The sequence below is a fragment of the Corapipo altera genome, unplaced genomic scaffold (assembly GCF_003945725.1).
Source record: "Corapipo altera isolate COAL_440 unplaced genomic scaffold, ASM394572v1 201, whole genome shotgun sequence".
Classification (NCBI taxonomy): domain Eukaryota; kingdom Metazoa; phylum Chordata; class Aves; order Passeriformes; family Pipridae; genus Corapipo; species Corapipo altera.
The window spans coordinates 2,997,782-3,018,956 of NW_020884940.1; the positions used below are offsets into that span (position 1 = coordinate 2,997,782).

Sequence of the window (21,175 nt, forward strand, 5' to 3'; positions counted from 1 at the left end):
CTCCAGGCTGCTCCTTGCTCCCCGAGCCCAGATCTAAGCCCAAGGCACAGGCAGGGGTCTGTGGGACCCCCGCACCCCACCATGGCTGACCCCAGATAACCAGGGGAAGAAGTGGGGAAAGAAGGGAGGAAAGACATAAAATACCCCAAACCCCCCCCGATACCCCCACCCCCCGCGCGGGCGCCAGCGCCCCCGGTGGGGGAAAAAAAACAAGAAAAAAAAAAAAAAAAAAATCCAGGAGAAGAGCTGGAAAAAGCCCCAAAGCACCACGTCCCCCCCACCCGCTGCCCCCTGCCCTCGCTGCTCTCCCCGCCGGTTATTTCGAGCCCTCTGCATCCCCCCCTCCTCCTCCTCCCCATTCCCTCCCGGCACCCTGCTCTCCTCCGCTCTGCTCTTGCATTCTGGTATTTGGTGTGTTCCTCAGCTGCAGGAAATTCCTGATGCTCTCCATCATGCAGCCTGCGCTCGCATCCCCCGCCCTGCCCGGCTCCCCTCCAAAGGACAGCCATGTGCCGGACAAACCAGCGCCGCCGCCATCGCTCCCCTCCCAAAAACGGGATTTACTTCTCCCTCTCCGCCTGCTCTTTCTCCCGCGGCTCTTTTTTTCCTCCCCCCTCCCTTAATTATTTTCAACTCTAACCCTGCAAAACACCCCCTTCTCCATCCCTGCCTGGGGGGGGGAGCTGAAGCTGCCCAGCTCCGGCCATTCCCCTGCCTGGCTTTTCCCTCTTCGTCTTCCTCTCTTCGCGAGACCGCTCCTGATCTTATTTTAATTCGTCTCAGACGGTGTTGGAGTGTTATTTTAAGAGAGAGGATATGCACAGACATTGTGTTTTCTGCTTTTTCCTGGCCCCAAGCCAGGCTCTCTGGGCTGTCAGCTACCCACTGTGTTGCAGTCACGTGTGGGAAGAGGCAGCCAGAGCCAGCCTCACAACTCCTGGTAGCAACATGGAAATCAAGTGTGCACTTTCTTCCCTCTGTATGTGTCTGTATTATTAATAGCGTCTCTCTCCGTGAGTTATCCATAATGTATCTTAATACCTGTCCGTCTGTAAATGATGTATTACGGTGCCCGCACCCACAGCTCCGTGTGCTGCCAAAGGGGAGGTGGCGTTGTGACGGTGCTGGCGTCACCCCCAAGGTGTGCTGTGGGGATGGGGGACAGGAGAGAGGGATGGGGATGGGATCTGGGAGCCATGAGCCGCTCCGGTGTGTCACCGTGGTGGAATGGGCACGTGGGGAGCAGCGGGGTGCTGCACAGGGAATGGGGACAGCTGGCACTGGGATGGCTGAGTGATCCCTGGCACTGGGGGACACCGATGTCCCACCCTGGGGACAGCAAAGCTGGCTCCTACAAGCTCACAGAGGAACAGGATGTGTCGCCGCACACCTGAGGGACCACGGGAGGCCAGTGGGTAGCAGGGAAGGCACAGGGTGGATGGACAGGGCACTGCACAGGCTGGAGGGGCACGGCACAGGTTGGATGGACGTGGCACAGGCTGGACAGACATGGCACAGAGTGGATGGGCACGGTATGGCACAGCCTGGACGAGCATGATGGTGCAGGTTGGATGGCACGGCACGGGATGGATGGACGTGGCATGGCATGGGCTGGATGGGCACGGCACAGGTTGGAAAGACACGGCATGGCACAGGTTGGGTGGACACAACTTGGCACAGGGCTCAGGGCTCAGCTTTGCAGGACACAGATGTGTCCCACAAGGCTCCACTTTGGCTGGAGCTGCCCGGAGCACTCCGGGGGTCTCCCAGCCCCAGGAGACCAAGCAGAGCCCCCTCAAGTCATACACATACACCTGGAATTGGGGCAGCACCCAGGGCCCTGCTGGCAGGTCTGGTGCTGCCCCTCTCCAGGCTATGGGGACCCCTGTCCCCGCTGCACCCTGGGGATGGGGACACCAGGGCAGGGAAACACTGCAGGATTGGGGTCTTCCCAGTGCAAACCAGTAACACACAGACTACATATTGATCCATACCATGTCTACACTCGTTACACCTGTAAAACACATATGTCCATGCAGGACCACGTGTGCACATCCATCATACCCACCCTTGCCACCACCACACGTGTGTGCAGTGTTGTCTGAATTCATCTGTGCCTGTAATTTCCCCTGCCTGCAGTGTCCCCTGCCTGCAGTGTTCCCTTCCCACAGTACCCCCTGCCCACTGCACATCCCTGCTGGCACCCCATGCCATCCCCACACACCGTGCCCACAGATGCTGCAGAGTGCACGGACACAGGAGCACCCCGACCCCACAGGGTGCCCAGACGGGCCAGCCCTGCACCCTTGGCACGGTGGGAGCAGTGTGGGTGCCAGCACCCAGACGGGGTCACAGGGAGCAGGATCCAGGAAGGCGAACTGGAGCTCAAGGCTTCGCATTTCTGGATTCTGGTTCCCGTTTCTGCTCCAGGCTGTTTCCATGGAAACTGGCGTCGGACCTGGGAAAATAAGGTTAGGGTTTGCAGCAGAGGCCCACTGCCAGCGCCAGCCCGCCTCCGTGCCCTGTCAGCCCTGCTGGGGGCACGAGCACGGGCATTTCCTGCTCCTGTGCCCAGCAGTGATGCTCAGGTTTGGGGGCTGAGCCTCACCGGCACCCCCCGGAACCCTCTGGCACCCTCCATCCTTCCACCTGGTGACCCCTGGGAACCCGGCACACACTGGGTAGTTTGGGAACTGAGACCACAGTGCCACTCCCTGGCACCCTGGTGAGGGTGAAGAGCTGGTGGTGGCACCCACTGGACCCACAGCCCTTCCCTGCTATCCTGCTCTCCTCCCTGGTGCTCCAAACCTGGCACAGCTCAACCTCAACAGGAACTTCCCAACAGTGCTCATGCGCCCGTGACACCCCACCAGCCCCACTGGGACAGGGGACACTGAGGCTGTCCCCACCCCTGACACCCCATCCCCGCATTTTCCAAGGACCCAACATCATCACCACCACCATCGCCCTCCCCTTCCCCAGCCCAGGATCCCCAACTGCTCCGGGGAAGGTGGGGAGTCAGAGAGAGAGTGGGGGGGAAGAGAACCAGGACACAACACCTCGGGGGAGCCGTGAAGACTAATGAATGGAGGCTTTTAAAAAGCACTTTGACTGAGAAGTGCTATAGTAGGAACTAATTATTCCTCCCGCCTGCGCGCACCCCTCGCACGCCGCCGCGCAGCCGCGGCCCCGCTCCCTCCCGGAGCCACAGCTGCAAAATCCCAGCCAGCCCCGTCACCCAGCACCGCCACGGCGGCCACCGTGCCAGCCGGCATCGCCTCTGCCAGGGACTGTCCCCTCCTGGGCCCCGGTTCTCCCCCTGAGCCCCCCACGGGGCCGCGAACCTCACTTTGCTGTCCTTGCCCACGCGGGCGGGGGGCAGCGGGGTGGTGCTCACCCCCCTCCTCCTGCTGCGGGTTTTGGGGAATGTCTCCTTCTGTATTAAAACCCGCCATTTTACGGCGATGGGAGGAAGGCCGGGGGGAAACGTGGGACGGGCGGCACCTGGCACGGCCCCCTCAGGTGTGACCCCGAGCCCTGGCACAGCGCGGCCAGTGGGACCAGCCCTTCGTCGGTGCCATTATGGGCTGGCTGGGAGCGCGGCCCAGCTCCCGGGCAGCAGGGAGAGGCAGGAAGACACCCCGAATCCTCGCCCTGCTCAGCCCAGTGGGTCCTCACGCTGCCAACCCACAGCACCCACAGTTTTGGGGCGGTGCTGGCGGCGCTCCCCATCCCTCTGCGCTCCTGGGGCAGGACCTGGCGCGATCCCGTCCCGCTGCCCGCTGCCCCATTTCGCATTCCGGTGCTGGCCGGCCCCGCTGCCCTCCCACTCCCACCCCCACCCCGGGCTGTGTTTCAGCTGTTGTTGAATTCTGTCCAGGCTGGATTCATCACAAGAGCCCTCAAGCGGCTGCAAACAAACAGAAAAAAAACAGGGAGCAGGAGCGCGCGGAACGATCGATCGGCGCTGGGGGGGCCCGGGGCCCTTCGGCGACGCCAAACCAGCCTCCAATTTCCCACTTCCAAGAGAAAAGGGGCTGAGGATGAGCAGCAGGAAGAGGGGGATGGAGAGCACAACGGCCACCAGGCGCTGGACCGTGGCGGCGAAGCCCCCGGGCGCAGTGCTGCGGTGATGGGCACAGAGTAGTGGTGGCTCTCCCTTCCCGATGGAGACGGGCTTGTACCGCTCCAAAACTTCCCTCTTGTGGTTACTGCAGTTAAAAAAGCAAACAGGAGGTTTGGGCGCATTAAAAAAGAAATAGGAAGTGGTACAGAGGGAGTGGGGATGGGGTTCACCCAGAACCGGCAGCACCGAGACGGGTGAGGGGTCAGGGTGCCCATCCCTGGGAAGGGAGTAAGGAAAGACCCCACACCCTGGCACTGCAGAGGGGACGAGGCTTTGGGGACATGGTGGCACATGATGTGTGGCTGTGGCCCTGTATCTCAGGGCTGGATGGTAATGGCAGGGGAAGCAAACACCGACACTGCTCCGGTGGGAATTGCCACCACCGGAGCCTGCGGGGTCAGGTTGCTGCGCCTGGGTTTTTAAGAGGGGCTGGATAATTTTTACCACCACTAACGATCCCATCTGTGCCTGACACGCTCCAGCTCCGAGCCTGGTGTTCTGGTAGGGCTCCCACACCTCCCTGTCCAGCCTCTCCACCGACAGCTCAAGACATGAACGTGGCCTGTGCACAGTGCCAGTGGCACAAGGGGCAGCTGTGCTCCTGGCACCTCCTGGTGTCACCACTGTACCCATCCACAGTGCTCTGGGGGACTGTGGGTGACACCCATGGTGTGCCCAGTGGAGACAAGGTGGCAGTGACTGGGGACACTGCGCAGCCTGAGGACACAGAGGGGCCTCTCTGGGTTGAAGGAACATATAACAGGAGTTTTTTTGGTGGTGGTCCCTTGCAGGGTGCCACTCCTCCCTGCACAGGGATGAGGACCCCGTGATGCGCTGGCACCATCCGCCCTCTTCTCAGCTCCAAACAAAGACCTGCCAGAGGACGCTGCTTTTTGGGGAGGGGGTTTGCACCCTCCCCATAGGACCCCCCACCAAATCCCATCCAGGCAGGATCAGGGGGGCACAGCACCGGTGCCTGCAGCACAAGGCTCCTCTCCCTGCAATGTCAACCTGCTGCTCCGCATCCAAGGCTGCCCTTGGAAAAGCTGTCGGCTGCGCCGGCTGGTTTGCCAAGCCCAGGACAAGCTCTTTAGCTCGACTCTGCCAGAACAGATGCCTGGGCGACTGTAATTCTTCCTAGCATGGATGGAGGGGAGGGGGGGGATTTGTGGGAAAAAACCCAACCTCATTTAAGCATCGCAGCGGCCGCTCCTCCCACCCTCAGCATCCGCAGCGTCGTGGCCCCCACAGAGGGTCCCCCAAAAACTGGGGGGGGTGAAGCGGGGGGCAGGGGGGTGATGCCAGGAGGGAAGGCAATGCCCAGAGGGAGGATGGCGTGGCACAGAACACACCAGAGCCGAACGTGGCTCTGCTGCCAGCTGGGGAGGAGAGAGCGACCCGCTGCAAGGACAAGTGGGAAGCGCGAGCTCCGCGTGCCACCGGTGTCCTTGCAGCCTCTCTCCTGCTCCAACTCGATGCTCCCCACAAAACAACGAGCCCGTTCTCATGGCAATGTCCTCTGCAAAGAGCACGGGGAGGGGAGCACAGTGCCACTCTCCAGGGGGGGCCATGCTCCTTCTCCTCCCTCTGCACCCAAAATCCCCTGACGCCGCGCGGCCGCGGGGCAGGAGCTCCAGCCCGGCCATTGCACTGCGGGAGGAGGCCAGCAGCGTTTCCACATGGATATTTTCTTCCACTGGCTGCAGTTTGGGGCTGCCAAAAGCCAAAACAAGAATGGAAACATCCCATTTTGTTGGCAAAAATTCAAGGCAGGGTTGGGTTTTTTTTTTTCTTTTGGTTTTGCCTTTTTCTTTTTTCTTTTTTTTTTTTTCTGTTCTTGTCTTTGGTTACGAACGGAAATTCCCTGCCATGAAATCATGACGAAACCCCAAACCAAAACACAGCTTGGGCTGAAACCTTCACCCGATTCCCCAGGGATCCCATGTGGGGCTGGGCCCAGGGCTGGGGATCACCCTCACACAGCCCCAGGACATGGGGCCGAGCCCGGACCCCAGCGCCAGCACCAGCCACGTGTGAGGTGAGGGGATGTCATGCTTTGGGGATCCCTCCAGCAACCCAACGTGATTCCCACCTTGGAATGTACCACTTCCCAGCCCTGCTCTGCACCACCCTGCCTCAGCGACAGCACCTGGGAACCATCACCGGGCCTGGCAAGGCACAAGTTTGTCCATGGGGAAGTAGGTCCCTATGGATGAGGCCAGGCAGGGACAGGGATCGAGGTGCTAGTGGCTCCAAGCGTGGCATTATGGCAGCGTTTGCTCCCAGTGCTCGTGGGAAGGTGCCAGTGCCTGGTTGTCCTGAGCTCCCTGTGGAAGCCAGAGACCTCCGGGCTCCTTCGCAAGAGCAGTCACTGGGAATGGCCTCATCCAGCCCATCCCAGGGAGTCCGGATGCAGCCAAGCCCCGGGGCTCACCCCTGCAACCCGCCCGGCGTTCCCCCCTCCCATCCCCTCTTTCCACCAGATGTTGGGGCTGGAGGATGAAACGGCTCTTCCCACCCCAGTCCCCGCCGCGTCTCTCTGCAGCTCCCGTTCCGGAGCCTGGATCCGGCCACGCAGGCTGAATAAGGCTGAGCCTTTGTCCGGCTCCCCCCACCGCGCTTCCCTTATCTGGCCCGGCCGCCTTGCCAAGAGCAGGCAGGAGGATGGTGGCAGCGCCGGGCTGGCGAGGCCCTTCTCTTCTCCTCCTCCTGCCTCAGAGCCCCCCAGGCTGCTGTCACCCCTTGCCAAGCCCTGCCAGCACCTCTCCTCCATCCCTGCCTGCTCCCCAAAACCGGGAGACCCCCTCTCACTGCTCAGCGCTTCATCCCAACCCACCCGACTGGGCACAGCATCACCCCCTCTGCTTCCCTGCCTGCTTCTCCATCCCGGGGGGGCCTGAGCAGCCCTTGAGGGGTCTGAGCATCCCCTGGGGACTGCAGCCAAGGCAGGGCTGGGCGAGGCAGGGGTCCAGGGGCAGCATGGAGCCGGGTTATCTCTCTGCAGAGCTCCATGCGCAGCAATTAACCTCGAGAGAGCAGCCGTGGCTCCTGCCAAGAACCACATTAGGTGTGTGTGGCAGCGTCTAGACATGTGAGAGACCAGAGGCCTTGATCTGGAGGAAGGCGGCTCCATCCCTTCCCCCTCTCCTTGCCCGCCTTCCCCACAGGGACCCCGTCGCTGGGGTCCAGCCAGAATCGAGCATGGAGCACCAGGAGGGACCCAGGGATGGGAGCAGGAGGTTGGGATCAGCCCCCCCATCCCTCTGTATGGGTGTGGGTCCATGCTGGGCTGTTAAACCAGGGCTCTACTGCTTGGCACAGCATGGCACAGTATCCTCATGGATGCCAGACCCCCAGGTCCCCAGCCATCAGTGGGAGGAGGAGGAGGAAGGTGGTTTCGAGCACTACCTGAGCTGTCTCCCACCAGGAGATGCAATGAACATCCCGTGGAGCCAGCAGCAAACCCTGGGATGAGCCCTGGAGTGGGGATGGAGCTGGGAGGAGAACCAGCTCGCTGCCTCCCCATGCCAATCCTGTCACCTGGGGCAGGTGGGATGGAGCCGGGTGGGCACCCCCGGGGCTGGGCACCCTCTCTGCTCGCGCCCCTCACACCCGTGACACCCCCTTGCTCTCACCTCCCGGGTGCAGCCACCCCAGACGGCTGCAGGATGCTGGGGAGAAGAGATTTTCCCGACGTTAATTAATTAAAATAAACAGCAAATTAAATACAGCAAAATTAAAATAGCTCCGGAAATTAATTTTCAACAAAACCCACCTGGAAAGGCTGGATATTTAAAGAATTAATGGAGCCCTCTGAGACCATAAAGAACCGCTGAGCTCCCGGCATCCACCGGTCCCCTCCGAGCCCGCCCGGGGACCCAGTGCTGTGGGGAAGCTGGGATGGGACCCTGGAATGAGACCTTGGGATGGGACCCGGGATGGGACCCAAACCTCCTGGCAGCTGCCTCTCCTCGCTGCTGCCTGCACGTGCCTGATGCCGCCATACTGGGAGGGAAGGATGCTGGAGGAGGATGCAGGGATGTTCCACACCATCCCAGTGGGAAGCACCAGCCCCAGCCCTGGCACAGGGCTCTGCAGGGACACTGAACTCCTGTTGGTCTTGCCCCTTGGTCCCCCATCGGTGTGACCTGCTCCGGCACAAGGATGTCCCCGTCACCCTCCCGGCCAAAACCCGCTGCACTGAGGGAAACCCGGCCTTCCAGAACCCATCTGCCTGGGCACCCCAGGCCCCCCACAGCTCTCCCCACACATAATCCCCCCCGGCCAAGGAAGGATTACTGTGCAAACTGGCTGTGCAGCCGGACAAAGCTCCTTACCAGGCAGGACGGGCAGATCGAGGGGCTCCCCAGGGGCCTGGCGGGGCACGGGCAGGGCGTGGGGTGGGCAGCAGACGGGGTGAGGTGCCAAGGAGCATCCCCCTGCCCGGCCAAGCTCCGGCCTGAGGCCAGGCAAAACTCCTCACATGGTTTGGGGCGTGCCAAACCCAACCAGGGCGGGAAGGCCTGGAAACCCACCCAGTGCACGCCAGCCCTGCCACGGCACCGGTGGCGTTTCCTCTCCCCCGCGCCCGGCGTGTGCACAGGCGCAGCGGCACCGACACGGGCGGGTGAGAAAAGGCTCCGGAAGGAAATGGAGAAAGCAAAGAAGAAGCCGACAGGTGGAGAGCAAGGAGGGGCTGAGGTCACCTCCGCCCTGGTGCGGGGTGCGAGAGGGCATCCGGGGGTCCCCACCCTGCCAGGGTGCTGCCAGCACTGGGCTGCTCCACTCCCATCACCCAGGGAAACTGAGGCACGGTGGCCATGTGGACCCCCCCGCCATCCCGGGGAGGGAAATGCTCCCCCCCCCCCGCCACGGCCGGGATGACACCAGCTCCCCATCCTCCTCCTGCTCCACCCTGTTCCTGCAGGAACCCAGGAGTCCGGGCTCCGGGCAGGCAGCCAGAGCCTCCCTCCTGCCTGCACCTCCCGCCCTGCCTGCTCCACGGGCGCCCGCGGCCGGCTCCGGCCCTCACACCCGCATCCGTGCCCGGTTCCCGCCGGCGCACACCTTCCCACCGCGTGTCAGGGCGACCTTGGAGCGCTGCCGCGGCCGCTCCGTGCCAAACTTCCCGGCGGTGCCCACGGCACAGCCGGGGGCGACTGACCGGCAGGAAGGGGGTTTCCCTCCCCTGTTTGTTTATTCGTTGGGTGGGTTTTTTCGCCCCTTGTTGGAGACAAAGGCAGGCCGTGTGCCCAGGCGCGGGGTCTGGGGGGTGCCGGCAGTGCCGGGACCGGTGGCCATGCCGGGCCAGCCACGCTGGGGGCTCTGGGTGGCCGGTTTCCTCCGCACACAGATGGCTGTTTCGACTCAGTCGAGCGCTTGACCTAAATCTCCTCCTGATCCACGGGAGCTGCAGTCCCTCAGCAGCACAGCTCAAGGCAAGGAGGAGGAGGAGGAGGAGGAGGAGGAGGAGGATGAAGGGGGGGACCATGGCCAGCTGCGGACCGGCGGGAGGGTCGTGCCGGAGGGCCCCCACCCCGGGTTTGGCAGCGGGGCCGGCGGAGGCGGTGGTGGAGGGAAGGAGGGAGGGAAAGGGGGGGTGGAAAAAAAAAAATCTCCCACGCTTCGAGCTCCAGCGCTGGCCGCCAGCGCCTGCGTGCTGCACCCACCGGGACGGGGCAACCGCCCCGCCGGGCTCGACGCCCCGGCAGACCACTTCCTCGGAGAGGGGCCCCGGTGGAGGAAGCTCCAACGGCTCGAAAGTTTCGCCTGTGACTCAGCCGCTGGCTGGGGTGACCAAGCCGACCCCCGCAAAGAGGAGGCCCATGGGATCCCAGGGGTTCGGGGCACCGGGGTGGGGGATTTTTTCGGGTTCCCCAGACGAGGGTTGTCTGCGAGGCTTTGGCGCTCCACCCCCAGTGTCGGAGCAGCCCAAACCGGCTTCCCAGCGACAGCAGAAAGCTTTTAAAATCCCCTACGCGCGGCATGACTCACTCCAGAGCCAGTGCCCAAAACAAGCTCCGACACGGAGAGGAATGGCGAGAGCAGGGATGCTGGGGGCGGGCAGGAGGGGCTGGGGAGGGCCGGGGAGGGGGAAAGGGGGAGACAGAAGGAGGGAGAGAAAAGAGAAGAGGCAGAAATAACAGCATCTGAAACTCTGCCTGCTGGAGGCTAATTGGTTCCGGCACAGCCTGGTTTGTTTGGCAATGTTTCCTCTAATCCTTCAGGCTCCGCGCTCTCAGCCCCAGGGACATGGGGACATCTCGACACCCGGCCAGCGCCACTGCGGCACTCCCAGCTTGGACCCCCTCCCACCCGGGGATGCAGAGGGGTGATGCTGCAACCGGCTCTGCCCACCCTGGGGTCCCTCTGAATCCTTCAGGCTCCTCACTCCCAGCCCCAGGGACATGGGGACATCTCAACACCCAGCCAGTGCCTCTGCGGCACTCCTGGCTTGGATCCCTCTTCCAGCCTGGGATGCAGAGGGGTGATGCTGGGACCACCTTGGAGTCCTCCTGGGGCTGCACCCCGTTGGGGTCACACGCTGGGGATGGGGTCTGTGGTGACACCCTGGGGATGGGGTTCCCTTCCATGGCACTGGGGACGAGGATGCTCAGAGGACCGGGCAGGCAATGGCCAGGGCAGCAGAGAGAAGGGAGAGGAAAGGAGGGGAAGGGAGGGGAAGGGAGGGGAAGGGACGGGAAGGGAGGGGGGGCCCCACGGCCCAGCATGGCCGAGCCAGAGCACTAGCCAAGAGTCGGCAGCTTTGTTCCAGGTGCCGGCTCCCTTTTTTTCATTAGGCTAATGGGATGCGGATGCATTATTCCATTCCACATGCTGCTAATGAACCACTCAGGCCAGTGCATTTGCATTAATGTGCAAAGCACTGGAGGAGGGTGGAGTGGCTGCATCTGGCCAAGGCTGACCTTCCCCACACCACCCAGCCTCCCCGAGCCACACTGCGCTCCCACTGCACTCCCACCGTGCTCCCACTGCCCCTCTGGACCCGGAACCTCCTCGGGATGGCTCCGATGCACATTCCAGGACACTGTAACCAGCCCTGGGCCACCCTAAACTTGCTGCCTGTGTTGTCCTCTTGCTCATACTATGCCTGGCCAACTCCACCACCCCTTCTCATACGGATCCTGGATGATACCCCATGCCAGCAGCCCGCTCTGCACCCCATCCCCGACGTAGATGTGACCACAGCATCCCTCCTGCGGTCCCCACAGGTCCCCAAAAAAGCAACGACTCCCACCTCCCGCCAGGAAACCCACTCGGAACATCCCTCCTCCCCCGTTATTTGTCCTGGGACTTCCCAGCATCACCCCAAAGCTCTCCCCCCCAGGGGGGCCGACTCCCAAGCCCGCCCCCCACCCCAGTGCTGGCAGGCAGTGCCGGGCGCGGGCGTCATCGGAGCCCTTGGGTTGTTTGTTACGGCTCCCAACTGCCTCCGTCCCCGGAGAGGTTTCGAAGGCGAGTGACCCACGAACTGGAATGCGCAAAGCCTCCAGCAAACAGAGCCAGCTGCCTGCGCCCGCGCAGGGGGGGCGGCGAGGGGAGAGCAGCCGGCCCCGCGGCACGGCACAGCACGGCACAGCACAGCAAAGCCCGGCACAGCACGGCACAGCACAGCACAGCTCGGGCCCGACACTCTCCCAAGATGGGCAGCCACCCGGATGGGGTGAGATGAGAGCGGCCCACTGGCCTTGCCATGTCCCCAGTGCCACCAGCTATTGCGCCAGGCCTCCAGCCTTCTATGCCCCACTTCCTGCCTCCCTCCCAGCCTGGATTTTTGGCCTCCCAGAGCTGCGCCGGGACGACACTTTGCCCCTTGCCCAGCGGCAAGACACGTGCCCTTGGGTGGCTGAAGGGCCTCCAGGACATGGGACAACACGGTGGCAGTGCCAGACCCCCCATCTTGGCCTGTGCCACCCTCCCCAGGTGCCAGAGGGTTCCCAGCTGGAATCAGTGTGGATGGGCCTGGCTCTGCACGCCCTGAGGGCCACGCTGGGGTCTCAGCAGCTCCATGCCCGGTGAGTGTGCGAAGCCCCCGTGCCCGAGCGTGCGCACGCGGGTGTCTGGGTTTGTCACAGCCTGGTGAGCAAGTTAATCTCAGGCTCCCTGACACGTGGAATAAAATCGCGATCCCGTAATGGAATTCATTCATCTTCCTGTCCAGGCTGAGAACAAGCCCCCCACCGCCCACCAGGGCTGGGGCTGGGCCAGGGCAAGGTGACCAGTGCCCAGCTCCCCGCTGGGGGTCCCTGCCTGCCCCCACCCTCCTCCCTGCCACGGGACCGGACCGGCACCGGAGCAACATTCCCACGAGCAGAAGCCCAGCGAGATGCCAAACAGTGGGTACTGCAAAGTGTCCCCTTCCCAGGGGACATCAGCCATGCCTGTGGGGAAAGTCAGGGTCACCAAGGAGGGCTGGCATCCCCCCAGGGTGATCCGGGGTCCTGCCATGCCGGAGGGCAGCCACAGCACTCACAAGGTGGGAAAGGGAAACTGAGGCAGGTTGTGTTGGGAAAGGGCAATCTGGGTGGCATGAAGGGGACAGGGGAAAATGTCCCTCTGTCCCCATGATGTGCCTCTGTTCCTGCAACTCCTTTTCCACTGCCAGCGCCTTGGCCAGCCCTGGCAAGGAGGCCCCACCACAGGGACCCTGCAGGGGTGACACTGGCTGGGGCACCCATGGGGGACCCCAGCCCGTCCCCAGGGACTGGCTCCCCCACAGCCACAGGTACAAGTGACAGGGAAAAGCTCGTGAGCCTGAGCAGGGCAGGAGGCCACAGGGCTGCAACACCACCCTGTGCCTCAGTTTCCCTCTGGCACCCACATCAAGGCCACCCCCAGGCGGGAAAGTGGCCCCGCAGCCAGGGGAGAAGGAGGAGGAGAAGGAGGAGGGCTGCTCCTTCCCGGGCACACAAAGCCCCTTTCATAGGGGCCGAGTTTGGATTTCCTCCACCAGCCCAGCACCTCGCTGCCTCCTGCCCTGCCAGAAACGCTGTGGTCAGAGCAGGGGGCTGGTGGGTGGGACGCCTGGGCTGGGGACACAGGGACCTTCAGGTGGCTTCATCCCTCACCCCGACCGTCCCCGTGATTTTCCCCTCCTGTCAGCTTTTAATTATACCCCTAATAAAAGTCGCTTTGCAGGGGAACAGGAGCTTTGTTGCTCAGGAGCTCATCTGCTCCCGCTGCTCCTTCCCCGCTTTAAACCGTAATCCTCAGCTGGGGACACTGCAATTAGCCACCGCGGGGCCGGGCACCGTGTCACCGAGGATTAGGGCTCCCTTCAGCGGGGAGCTGGGGGACCCGGCCCTGGCATGGGTCGATGGCTCTGTGCAGGGTGGGCCGTCCCCCTCTGCAGCCCCTAAAAGAGGAGGACAAGCCTAAGAGCTCCTCCGAGCCAGGCAGCCCCCCCAGCCCCCCTCCTCTGGGCACCCACCACCCTGCACTGCATCAGAGCCTCTGGGTTGGTTTTGGGGTGCACAGGAGCCACAGACCCTCGGCTGAACCCACTGGAGCCCCCCTGCACAGACAGACCCAAGGAGGGCTTCCCAGGGCGTGGGTGGCCTTGTGCAGTGTGACTCTGGGGACAAAAATGGGGCTGGGGGCACCAGCAGGAGCCTCAACCCACATCTCTGCATGTCTGCAAGCCCCAGTGCCCGTTCCCAGGGTGCTGTACCCCCAGGAGGGGAAACTGAGGCACAGGGCACCAGGTGCCCATGACACAACACCCCGAGGAGCCGGGGAGAGATGTGACACCGGCACGGTGACTGTGACAGGGACCCTCCTCCACGGTGCAACGGGCACGTCTGCAGCACGGCAAAGGGGTCACTGGACCCCTGGAAGCCCCCGAAAGGAGCCCGTGCGTTGCTCCCGGGTGCCTCTCACCAATCAGCCTCTTCCCAGGGCTGGAAGGGGAGCGGGAGCGCTCGTTAGCAGCCGCTCATTAAGAGCCCTCCGGGAGGATGAAGGTACCGGGGGCACCTGCACCTCCGTTTAATGAGCTGCAGCGCCATTAAATGCTGGAGGGGACCTTGGGCACGGTGCGGGTGCCGGCGCGGGGGGCTGACCCCCACCCTGACCCCCACCCAAACCCCGGGGCAGGTCCTGGGCTGGCGTGGCCATGGGAAAGGGAGGGACGCAGCGAGTTGAGTCATGGTGACAACTGCAGAGGTGGTGGCAGCTGCTGCCAGGAACACCCTGAGCTACCCAGGGGGCACTGCGGGGGCTCATCTTCCCCCTTGCCCATCCAGCACCCACAGGGGCTGCACGGAGAGGGTGACAGTGGCCTGTGCGGGGTAGCAGCACCGGTGCCAGGGCACAGCAGGACACGTGGGACCTCAAGGCGGTGACCTTCCCACTGTGGGTGCCCCAAACTGGGAAGGGGACTGACAACCTGTCCCCCAGGATGCGCCCAGAGCTCCCAGTCAGACCATTAAGGCACAGCCTCACAGGGCACCTGGAGGGGACCCTCTGGGGGGAATCTCCCGGGTGCACCCCCACCCACGCAGGGGCCATGCCACGGCCCCCACCGCAGTCCCCAGCCCCGCAGGACGCCTGGTCCCCACCCTCGCACCCACCCGCGTGGGGCTCTCCCTCGTTAATGTTTACTCGGGTTCGTTAGCGCCAGCACATCGCCATGGCAACCCTGCAAGCTGCGCCGTCGCCATCCGCGCCACCGTCGCGAGGCTCGGGGACGTCCCCACGCGTGGGGTCACCGCGGGCACCCACCACCCACCGCGGGCACCCACCACCGCCAACCACCCGCCCCGGGCGCGTGGGGCTGGGGGACAGCGTGGGGAGCAAGGGACACACACACGCACACACATGCACACACGCACACACGCATACACTGGGGTTCGCCACCTCCCCACCGGGGTGACATGGCTCAGTGTCACCCAGCCAGGGTGACAGCACCCGCCGCTCGCCCCCGGAGTGCCCGCCGCCGCGCCAGGGCTGCAGGCGTGTGCGGGCGCTGCCAACACGCCTCGGTGCTGCATTATTTATAAACCGGAGGAGCAGAGGGCTCGGCAGCAGCTGCAGAGCCCTCACGGGCCACCCTGCCCGGCGTCACGCAGCCACCGAGCCCGCTGGCACGGTGGCACCACGGCCCCGGCAGCCAGGAGGGACAATGGGGACGAGGCTGCCCGTAGGGCTGGCAGAGCCACGGGGCGCCCAGATGCCACCCTGGCGTCCCCTCGGATGTGGTGGGTGGCTGGTGCAGCACGTGGGGGTGTCCGGTGTGTCACTGTGTCCCCTGCACTGGCACAGCACCCCAACTGCCTTGTGCCACCTCAACCTGCCTCCTGCCACCTCAGCCTCCCTCCTGTCACCCCAGCCTGCTCCTGCCACCCCAACCCGCCTCCTGCCACCTCAACCTGCCTCGTGCCACTTCAACCAGCTACTGCCACCATGACCTGCCTGTTGTCATCCCAACCTGCTCCTGCTACCTCAACCTCCTTTCTGTCACTCCAGCCATCCTCCTGCCACTCCAACCTCCCTCTCGCCACCTCGACCTCCTTCCTGTCACCCCAACCTGCCTCCTGTCACCCAAACCTGCCTCCTGTCACCCAAACCTCCCTCCTACCACTGCACGACCCCATTGCAGAGGGGGCTGGGTGATGGCAGCAAAGAGGTGCCCCCACCCCAGACCCAGCCAGCCCCCCGTGGCACACAGCCGAGCCCCGGCTGTGCCACAGCTCCGTTCACCAGGAGCAGGATGCGTCCCTGGCGCTTTCTCCCACCGCGGGCTCCGCTGGCTACGGCAAACAGGTTTTCCTTAAGCTTTGCAGAATCCACCCACCTCCTTCCCCCCTACGAGTCCCACCTCCAGGCTGATGGGGAGAAGGAAGGAGCAGGGAGGGGGGGGGGGAGAGGAAGGCTGAATTGGGGCTTTTAATTTTTCATTATTAATTTCCCATCGACGCCGAGAGGCGCCGGGGCTCGCTCAGCCGCCCCCAGCATCGCCCCCCGCGCTCCCGCGCGCTCTCCCGGAGCTCTGCACCGGCTGAAGCCGAGCCAGGCTGCCGATAGGATTAATTCTGCATGACTGCCCATCTCCGCGGGGGGATCTAAGACCCTCAGGCCTGCAGCAATCTTTAAAATTCCTCCAGCCCAACTTAATTCCCTCTTCCTGCAGAGCTGGCGCATCTGCTGCAGTCAGGCACGGAGAGAAGGAGACGGAGGGAGAGGGGGGGACGACGGGCACCCAGGACCGCCGTGGCTCTGGCGCCAGGCGGTGGCCCTGCTGTGGTGGTCGCGGTGCTGCGCTGTCACCGTGGGGTCACCCAAAGCCACGGCGCTCACCCATCCCATCCCCGTGGGTGGTTTGTGCTGGGGACGGGGGAAACTGAGTCACAGGGGAAAGCAGGGACGGATGCAGCCCCTGCACTGTTGTCACCCCCCTGTCCCCGCTGGGACTCCCCAGAGCAGGAGGTTGATTTAAAAACGGGGGTTTTCCATCCCCTATGAGCTCTGCCTCTCTGAGGGGGAGCTCGTTCAGACTCCACCCTCACTTTCCGCAGCCCCAGTGGACAGGCCCCCAGCAAGCACCCAAGAGTCCGAGATCCCTGGATTTTGGGACGGCTCATGGAAACACGGCTTGGGAAAAGCATCGTGGGGGGGAAACCCCCTCCTCCTCAGCCCCTCTCCCGGGGGACACGGGCCCAGCGTCACCCGGGGGCCGTGCACGCCCATCCCCACCCCCGCGGGACCCCCCGGGACAGCGTCAGGACGAGGAGCCCGGCCAAGCCCGGGGGGTGCTCCCCCCCACAGCCCCGCCATGCACCGCGGCAGCCCGGGGACGGTGGCGTGTCCCCGCGCTTTGAAGGCTCAGCCGCCACGCCGAGCCTGGCAGCCGGCGGGCAGAGCTAACCTTCAGGGGGTGACGGGGAGAGGCGACTGCGGGATGCAGGGGTGGAGGGATGCAGGGATGGATGGATACGGCCACCACGCTCCAGCCCCTGCTGCGCCCGCCATCCACCCAGCCACCTTCCCAAGGTGGATGCAGGAGAACCATCCCTTTTTTCCCCTCCTTGCCTCCAAGTTGCCCGGCTCGCCAGGCAGCCGAGGAGCACAGCCCAGCCCAGCTGCCGGCGGAGCTGCGGATACATGCATTTAAATCACTTATATCTTTACTTTCTCCTGCACTGGCTGTGAGATGGGCTTTTTTTTGCATGCGTAATTAGGGGGTGGAACAGATGGCGGAGGGTTCGTTTAAAGTAATGCATCCATTAAAATAACCTTCGCTGTCGGGGACTGCGCTCCGACAGGGGCCTGTTTCACCGGGGGCGGTGGGGAGGGTAGGGGGGGGGCTTTGTTTGGCGAGGAGGGGGGTGTTGGACTTTTGGAAGGGGGCCGGAGCACGCATTCCCTCTGGGATGCATCATCCCAGATCGTGGGATGAAGGATACACCAAGCTGTGTTGCCACGGATGGGTTGTGCATGGGAGCCAGGGCCAAACCGGGACCAAACTGGGGGCAAACTGGGGTTGAAGTGGTACCCTCCAGGGCTCAGTTTCCATAGCAATATGATGGCAGTGACATGGTGGGGACGCAAAGCCCGGGTTGGGGAGGATGCCAACAGTCCTCACAGGGGGAACAGTCCTCCCAGGTACCCTGGGGTGCCCCATCCAGAGCTGTCCCTCACAGGGACCGTGCCCACCCCTGTCCCCCACCCACCAGAGACTCCAAAACCAGCTGGAGGAGGACATTGCCACGCAGCACCAGCCGCCTCTCCTGTTTCAAACCCCGGGTTCCCGGGAGAGGCAGGAGGGCTTTGTTCAGGCACCAGAGGAGCGGAGGCCAGAGAAAGCAGGAGTGCCCTGCCAGCTCTTGTGTTTCACTCCCAAGGAATGCCGGGGAGGGGAGGGGAACTCTGCTCCCCCCCCTTTCCCGCCCCGTTGGGCGCCCAGCCCGGCTGCAGGGTGCTGGGGCTGGGAGGAAGAGGAGGGATGAAGGATGGGGAGGCGGGCGTCGCGCGGATGCCGCGGTGCCACCACGTGCGGTCGGGGTTGGCAGCGGGTGGCCTGGGGAAGGGGGGGGACACATGGTGACACACACCCCCAGGGGTGACACAGCCATGCAGAGCCCCACGCCAGCTCGGCTGGAGCAAATAATTCCAGGCAAGAGCTGCTGAGAAAATATCACACCCCTGTCTGGGAGGAAAGGAGGAGCCCCTGTGGGTAACCCCCTAAATCTGGGGGGATCCAGAGAGGCCAGGGAAGGGGGTGGGGAAGGGCAAAAGCAGCAGCGATGCCAGAGCCACCCAAGCGTGTTCAAATATTTAGTGTGCACTTGCGAAGGTGCTTCTGCTGCCTTTAGGGCATCGCTTGGTTGGAAGCACTGGAGAGGTGGGAACTGGGGGGATGGGGAGCAAATGCCAGGGATTTGCTGTAAGGGGGGTGTCTCTCTTTTCCAACTGGGCTGGGAGGGCCGAGGCACACGGAGCACAGGAAGGGCTGGGACAAGCTCAGCTTTGCCCTAAGCCTGGCCCCTGGCTCGCCGCCCCCTCCCCAGCCACAGCCCTTAGACCCCATGGGACACATCTTTCCATCCTCCTCCTCCTCCTCCTTCTCCTCCTCCTCTTCCTCCAGCCCCTCTGCGCCTCGCCAGTTCCCCACACTCCCACTCCTCAGCGCCGTGGGGTGTCCCCAAGCACCGTGGTGGCCCAGGGGACAACCAGTGGCTGTGGCAACGTGGCACGTGACGCCGATGGCAGAGGTGCTGTGCCGGGGGCGGCGATGGCAGGTGAGGGACCGAGGGGACATGCGGGATAGCAGGGCTGGGGACCACCGGGGAGACACCAACAGCCCCGAGGGGATCACAGCAGGACACAGATCACAGGGTGACAGGGCTCCCCAGAGCAGCCAGGGGAGAAGGCCCTCTGGCTTTCCCACCCCAGCCCCACAGACACGCTGAGGAGGAGCCGCTGTGGCGGCACAACGTGGGACACTGGGTTTCACCCCATCCCCACGCCGTCCCCCGGCCGCAGAGCCCCTGCCCCACCACCCCCACTCCCCCTTCCTGCTCCCAAACTCCCCCGGCTCGCCCCTGTCCTCTCACCTGCTGTCACCTCCCCATCACACGCCACGCTCCCCCCTTCGCCTCCGCCGGCGCTTCACCCGCTCCCTTCGGTGCCCCCCGAACACCGTGAGCTCTTCCCGCTCCCCAGCCAACAATCCGCCGGGAAAAACCGGTCCCAAAAACCTTCCCCACATCCGCGCCAGCTCTGCGGGTCTGGGGGGGCCGCGGCCGGCCCCCCGCTCGCCAAGAACAATAGCGCCTTGTTCCAGCCCAGCTCTGTCCTCTCCTCCCTGGGCAAAGCCCTGGCCACTCTCACCTCTACGTTCCTCTCGCTGTTTCCCAGCTCCCTCCTGCCAAATCCCCGCTCCCGAGTGCTTCTCCTCCCCGCGGGTCCATATTAAGCTACATTCTCCTTTCAGCTGGGTGGAAAACAGCAGTAATAACCATGTGGAGAGAGCCGTGCCCCCCACCTCCACTTCCCTCCCACTTTGGGGTTCAAATTTCATTTCAGCAAAAAAGCTTCCCCCGCCTCCAATTTCTTCCCCCAAACCGAGTCGCTGTCGTCGCGTCTGATCTCGGCAGGGGCCGTATGGATGCTCAGCTCCTCCTGGTTCAGGATCTGCTGCCAATCTGGACCTCGCAAACTGGTTCTCACACAGCTCCCGCCTAGCACCTCCCTCCCAGCAGTTATTGTCCCTCCTCAGCCACCGGGACCCAGCTCTCTCCCTGCCACCCTGCTCTGCTGTCACCCTGCCACCCTGTTCCACTGCCACCCTGTTCCTCAGCCACCCTTCTCCCTGACACCCTGTTCCACTGTCACCCTGCTCCCCACCACCCTGTTCCACTGTCACCCTGTTCCACTGTCACCCTGCTCCTCTGCAACCCTGCCCTACTGTCACCCTCATTCCCTGCCACCCCACTCCCTGCCACCCTGTTCCCCTCTGACCCTACTCTGTGACCCTGTTCCCCTGTCACCCCACTCCCTGCCACCGTGCCCTCCTGTCACCCCTTCCCAGTGCCATCCCTGCTCCCCATGCCCCTCATCCAGCGCTGCACAAGGCACCACACTCCCCTCCCGCCCCTGCTTCTGCCCGGGCACATCCACCCCAAACCAAACCACTGACTTTGCCAGGCAAGATTTATTCCCGGCGAATTCCCGGGGGGCCAGCGGGGCTGGCAGCTGGCGAGGAGCAGAGAGTCCCTGCTGCCTCCAGCCCGGCAGCCTCCCTCTTTCCCGCAGCTGAGGAGCTCATCTCCCTCGCCCAAGGCGCTCCATCCTCCTCCAGATATTTTAGGCCCAGGTTTTGCGAGGAATGTTCAGGCGCCGAGCCCAAGCCGATGCGCTGAAGTCAGCAGGAGGCGAAGAGCGAGGAGGGAAGAGGGAAGAGGGAAGAGTGTACGTGGGGCTCGGGGCCCCGGAGGCGGCAGCGGCGACACAGGGATGGGATGGGATGGGATGGGATGGGATGGGATGGGATGGGATGGGATGGGATGGGATGGGAAGGGAAGGGGTGGCATGCTGCTCCCTCTGCCTGGAGCTGGTTTAGCTGTGGGAAGGGCAGAGGTTGGAGCTGGCGGATGCCAGAGCTGCTTTGCACTCCCTCCCAGAGGATCAATACCACATTTTGCCACTCCCCTGTCTCCCCGCCTCGTGCCAGGCCAGGCTGCACCAGCGCTCACCAACCGGCACAGTGGGATTTGGAACAGGGAGAGGATCCCCAACACTGTCTGTCCCCTTCACTGGGAGGGGAATGAGGTGTTTTCACCAGGGCGGAGTGTCCCCTGCCAACACCTGCACAGACCTACCTTAACTCCCGGGATCTGCATGGCAGCCTCATCCCTGTACATCAAACCCTGCACACCAACACCAATCCCTGTCCACACACCAAACCCTGCACACCAAACCCTGCCAGCACACCAAAACCTGCACACCAAACCCTACACACCAGTCCCTGTCCATGCACCAAACCCTGCACACCAAACCCTGCCTGCACACCAAACCCTGCCTGCACAC

The 21,175-nt window shown here is 63.7% G+C and overlaps 1 protein-coding gene across 2 annotated transcripts in view; it reads right to left on the reverse strand.

Moving 5' to 3' along the window:
* Positions 1-21,175, reverse strand: part of AHDC1 (AT-hook DNA binding motif containing 1) — a 50,137-nt gene that overhangs the window by 24,467 nt on the left and 4,495 nt on the right. The window contains exon 1 of one of the 2 annotated variants that reach the window (XM_027661149.1): positions 19,478-19,929. The exons of the other annotated variant lie outside the window; for it this stretch is intronic. Within the exon in view, the coding sequence (XP_027516950.1) occupies positions 19,478-19,667 (190 nt within the window). The 5' untranslated portion in view covers positions 19,668-19,929. Of the gene's footprint in view, positions 1-19,477; positions 19,930-21,175 lie in introns of those variants that run through there. 2 annotated transcript variants of the gene reach the window in all.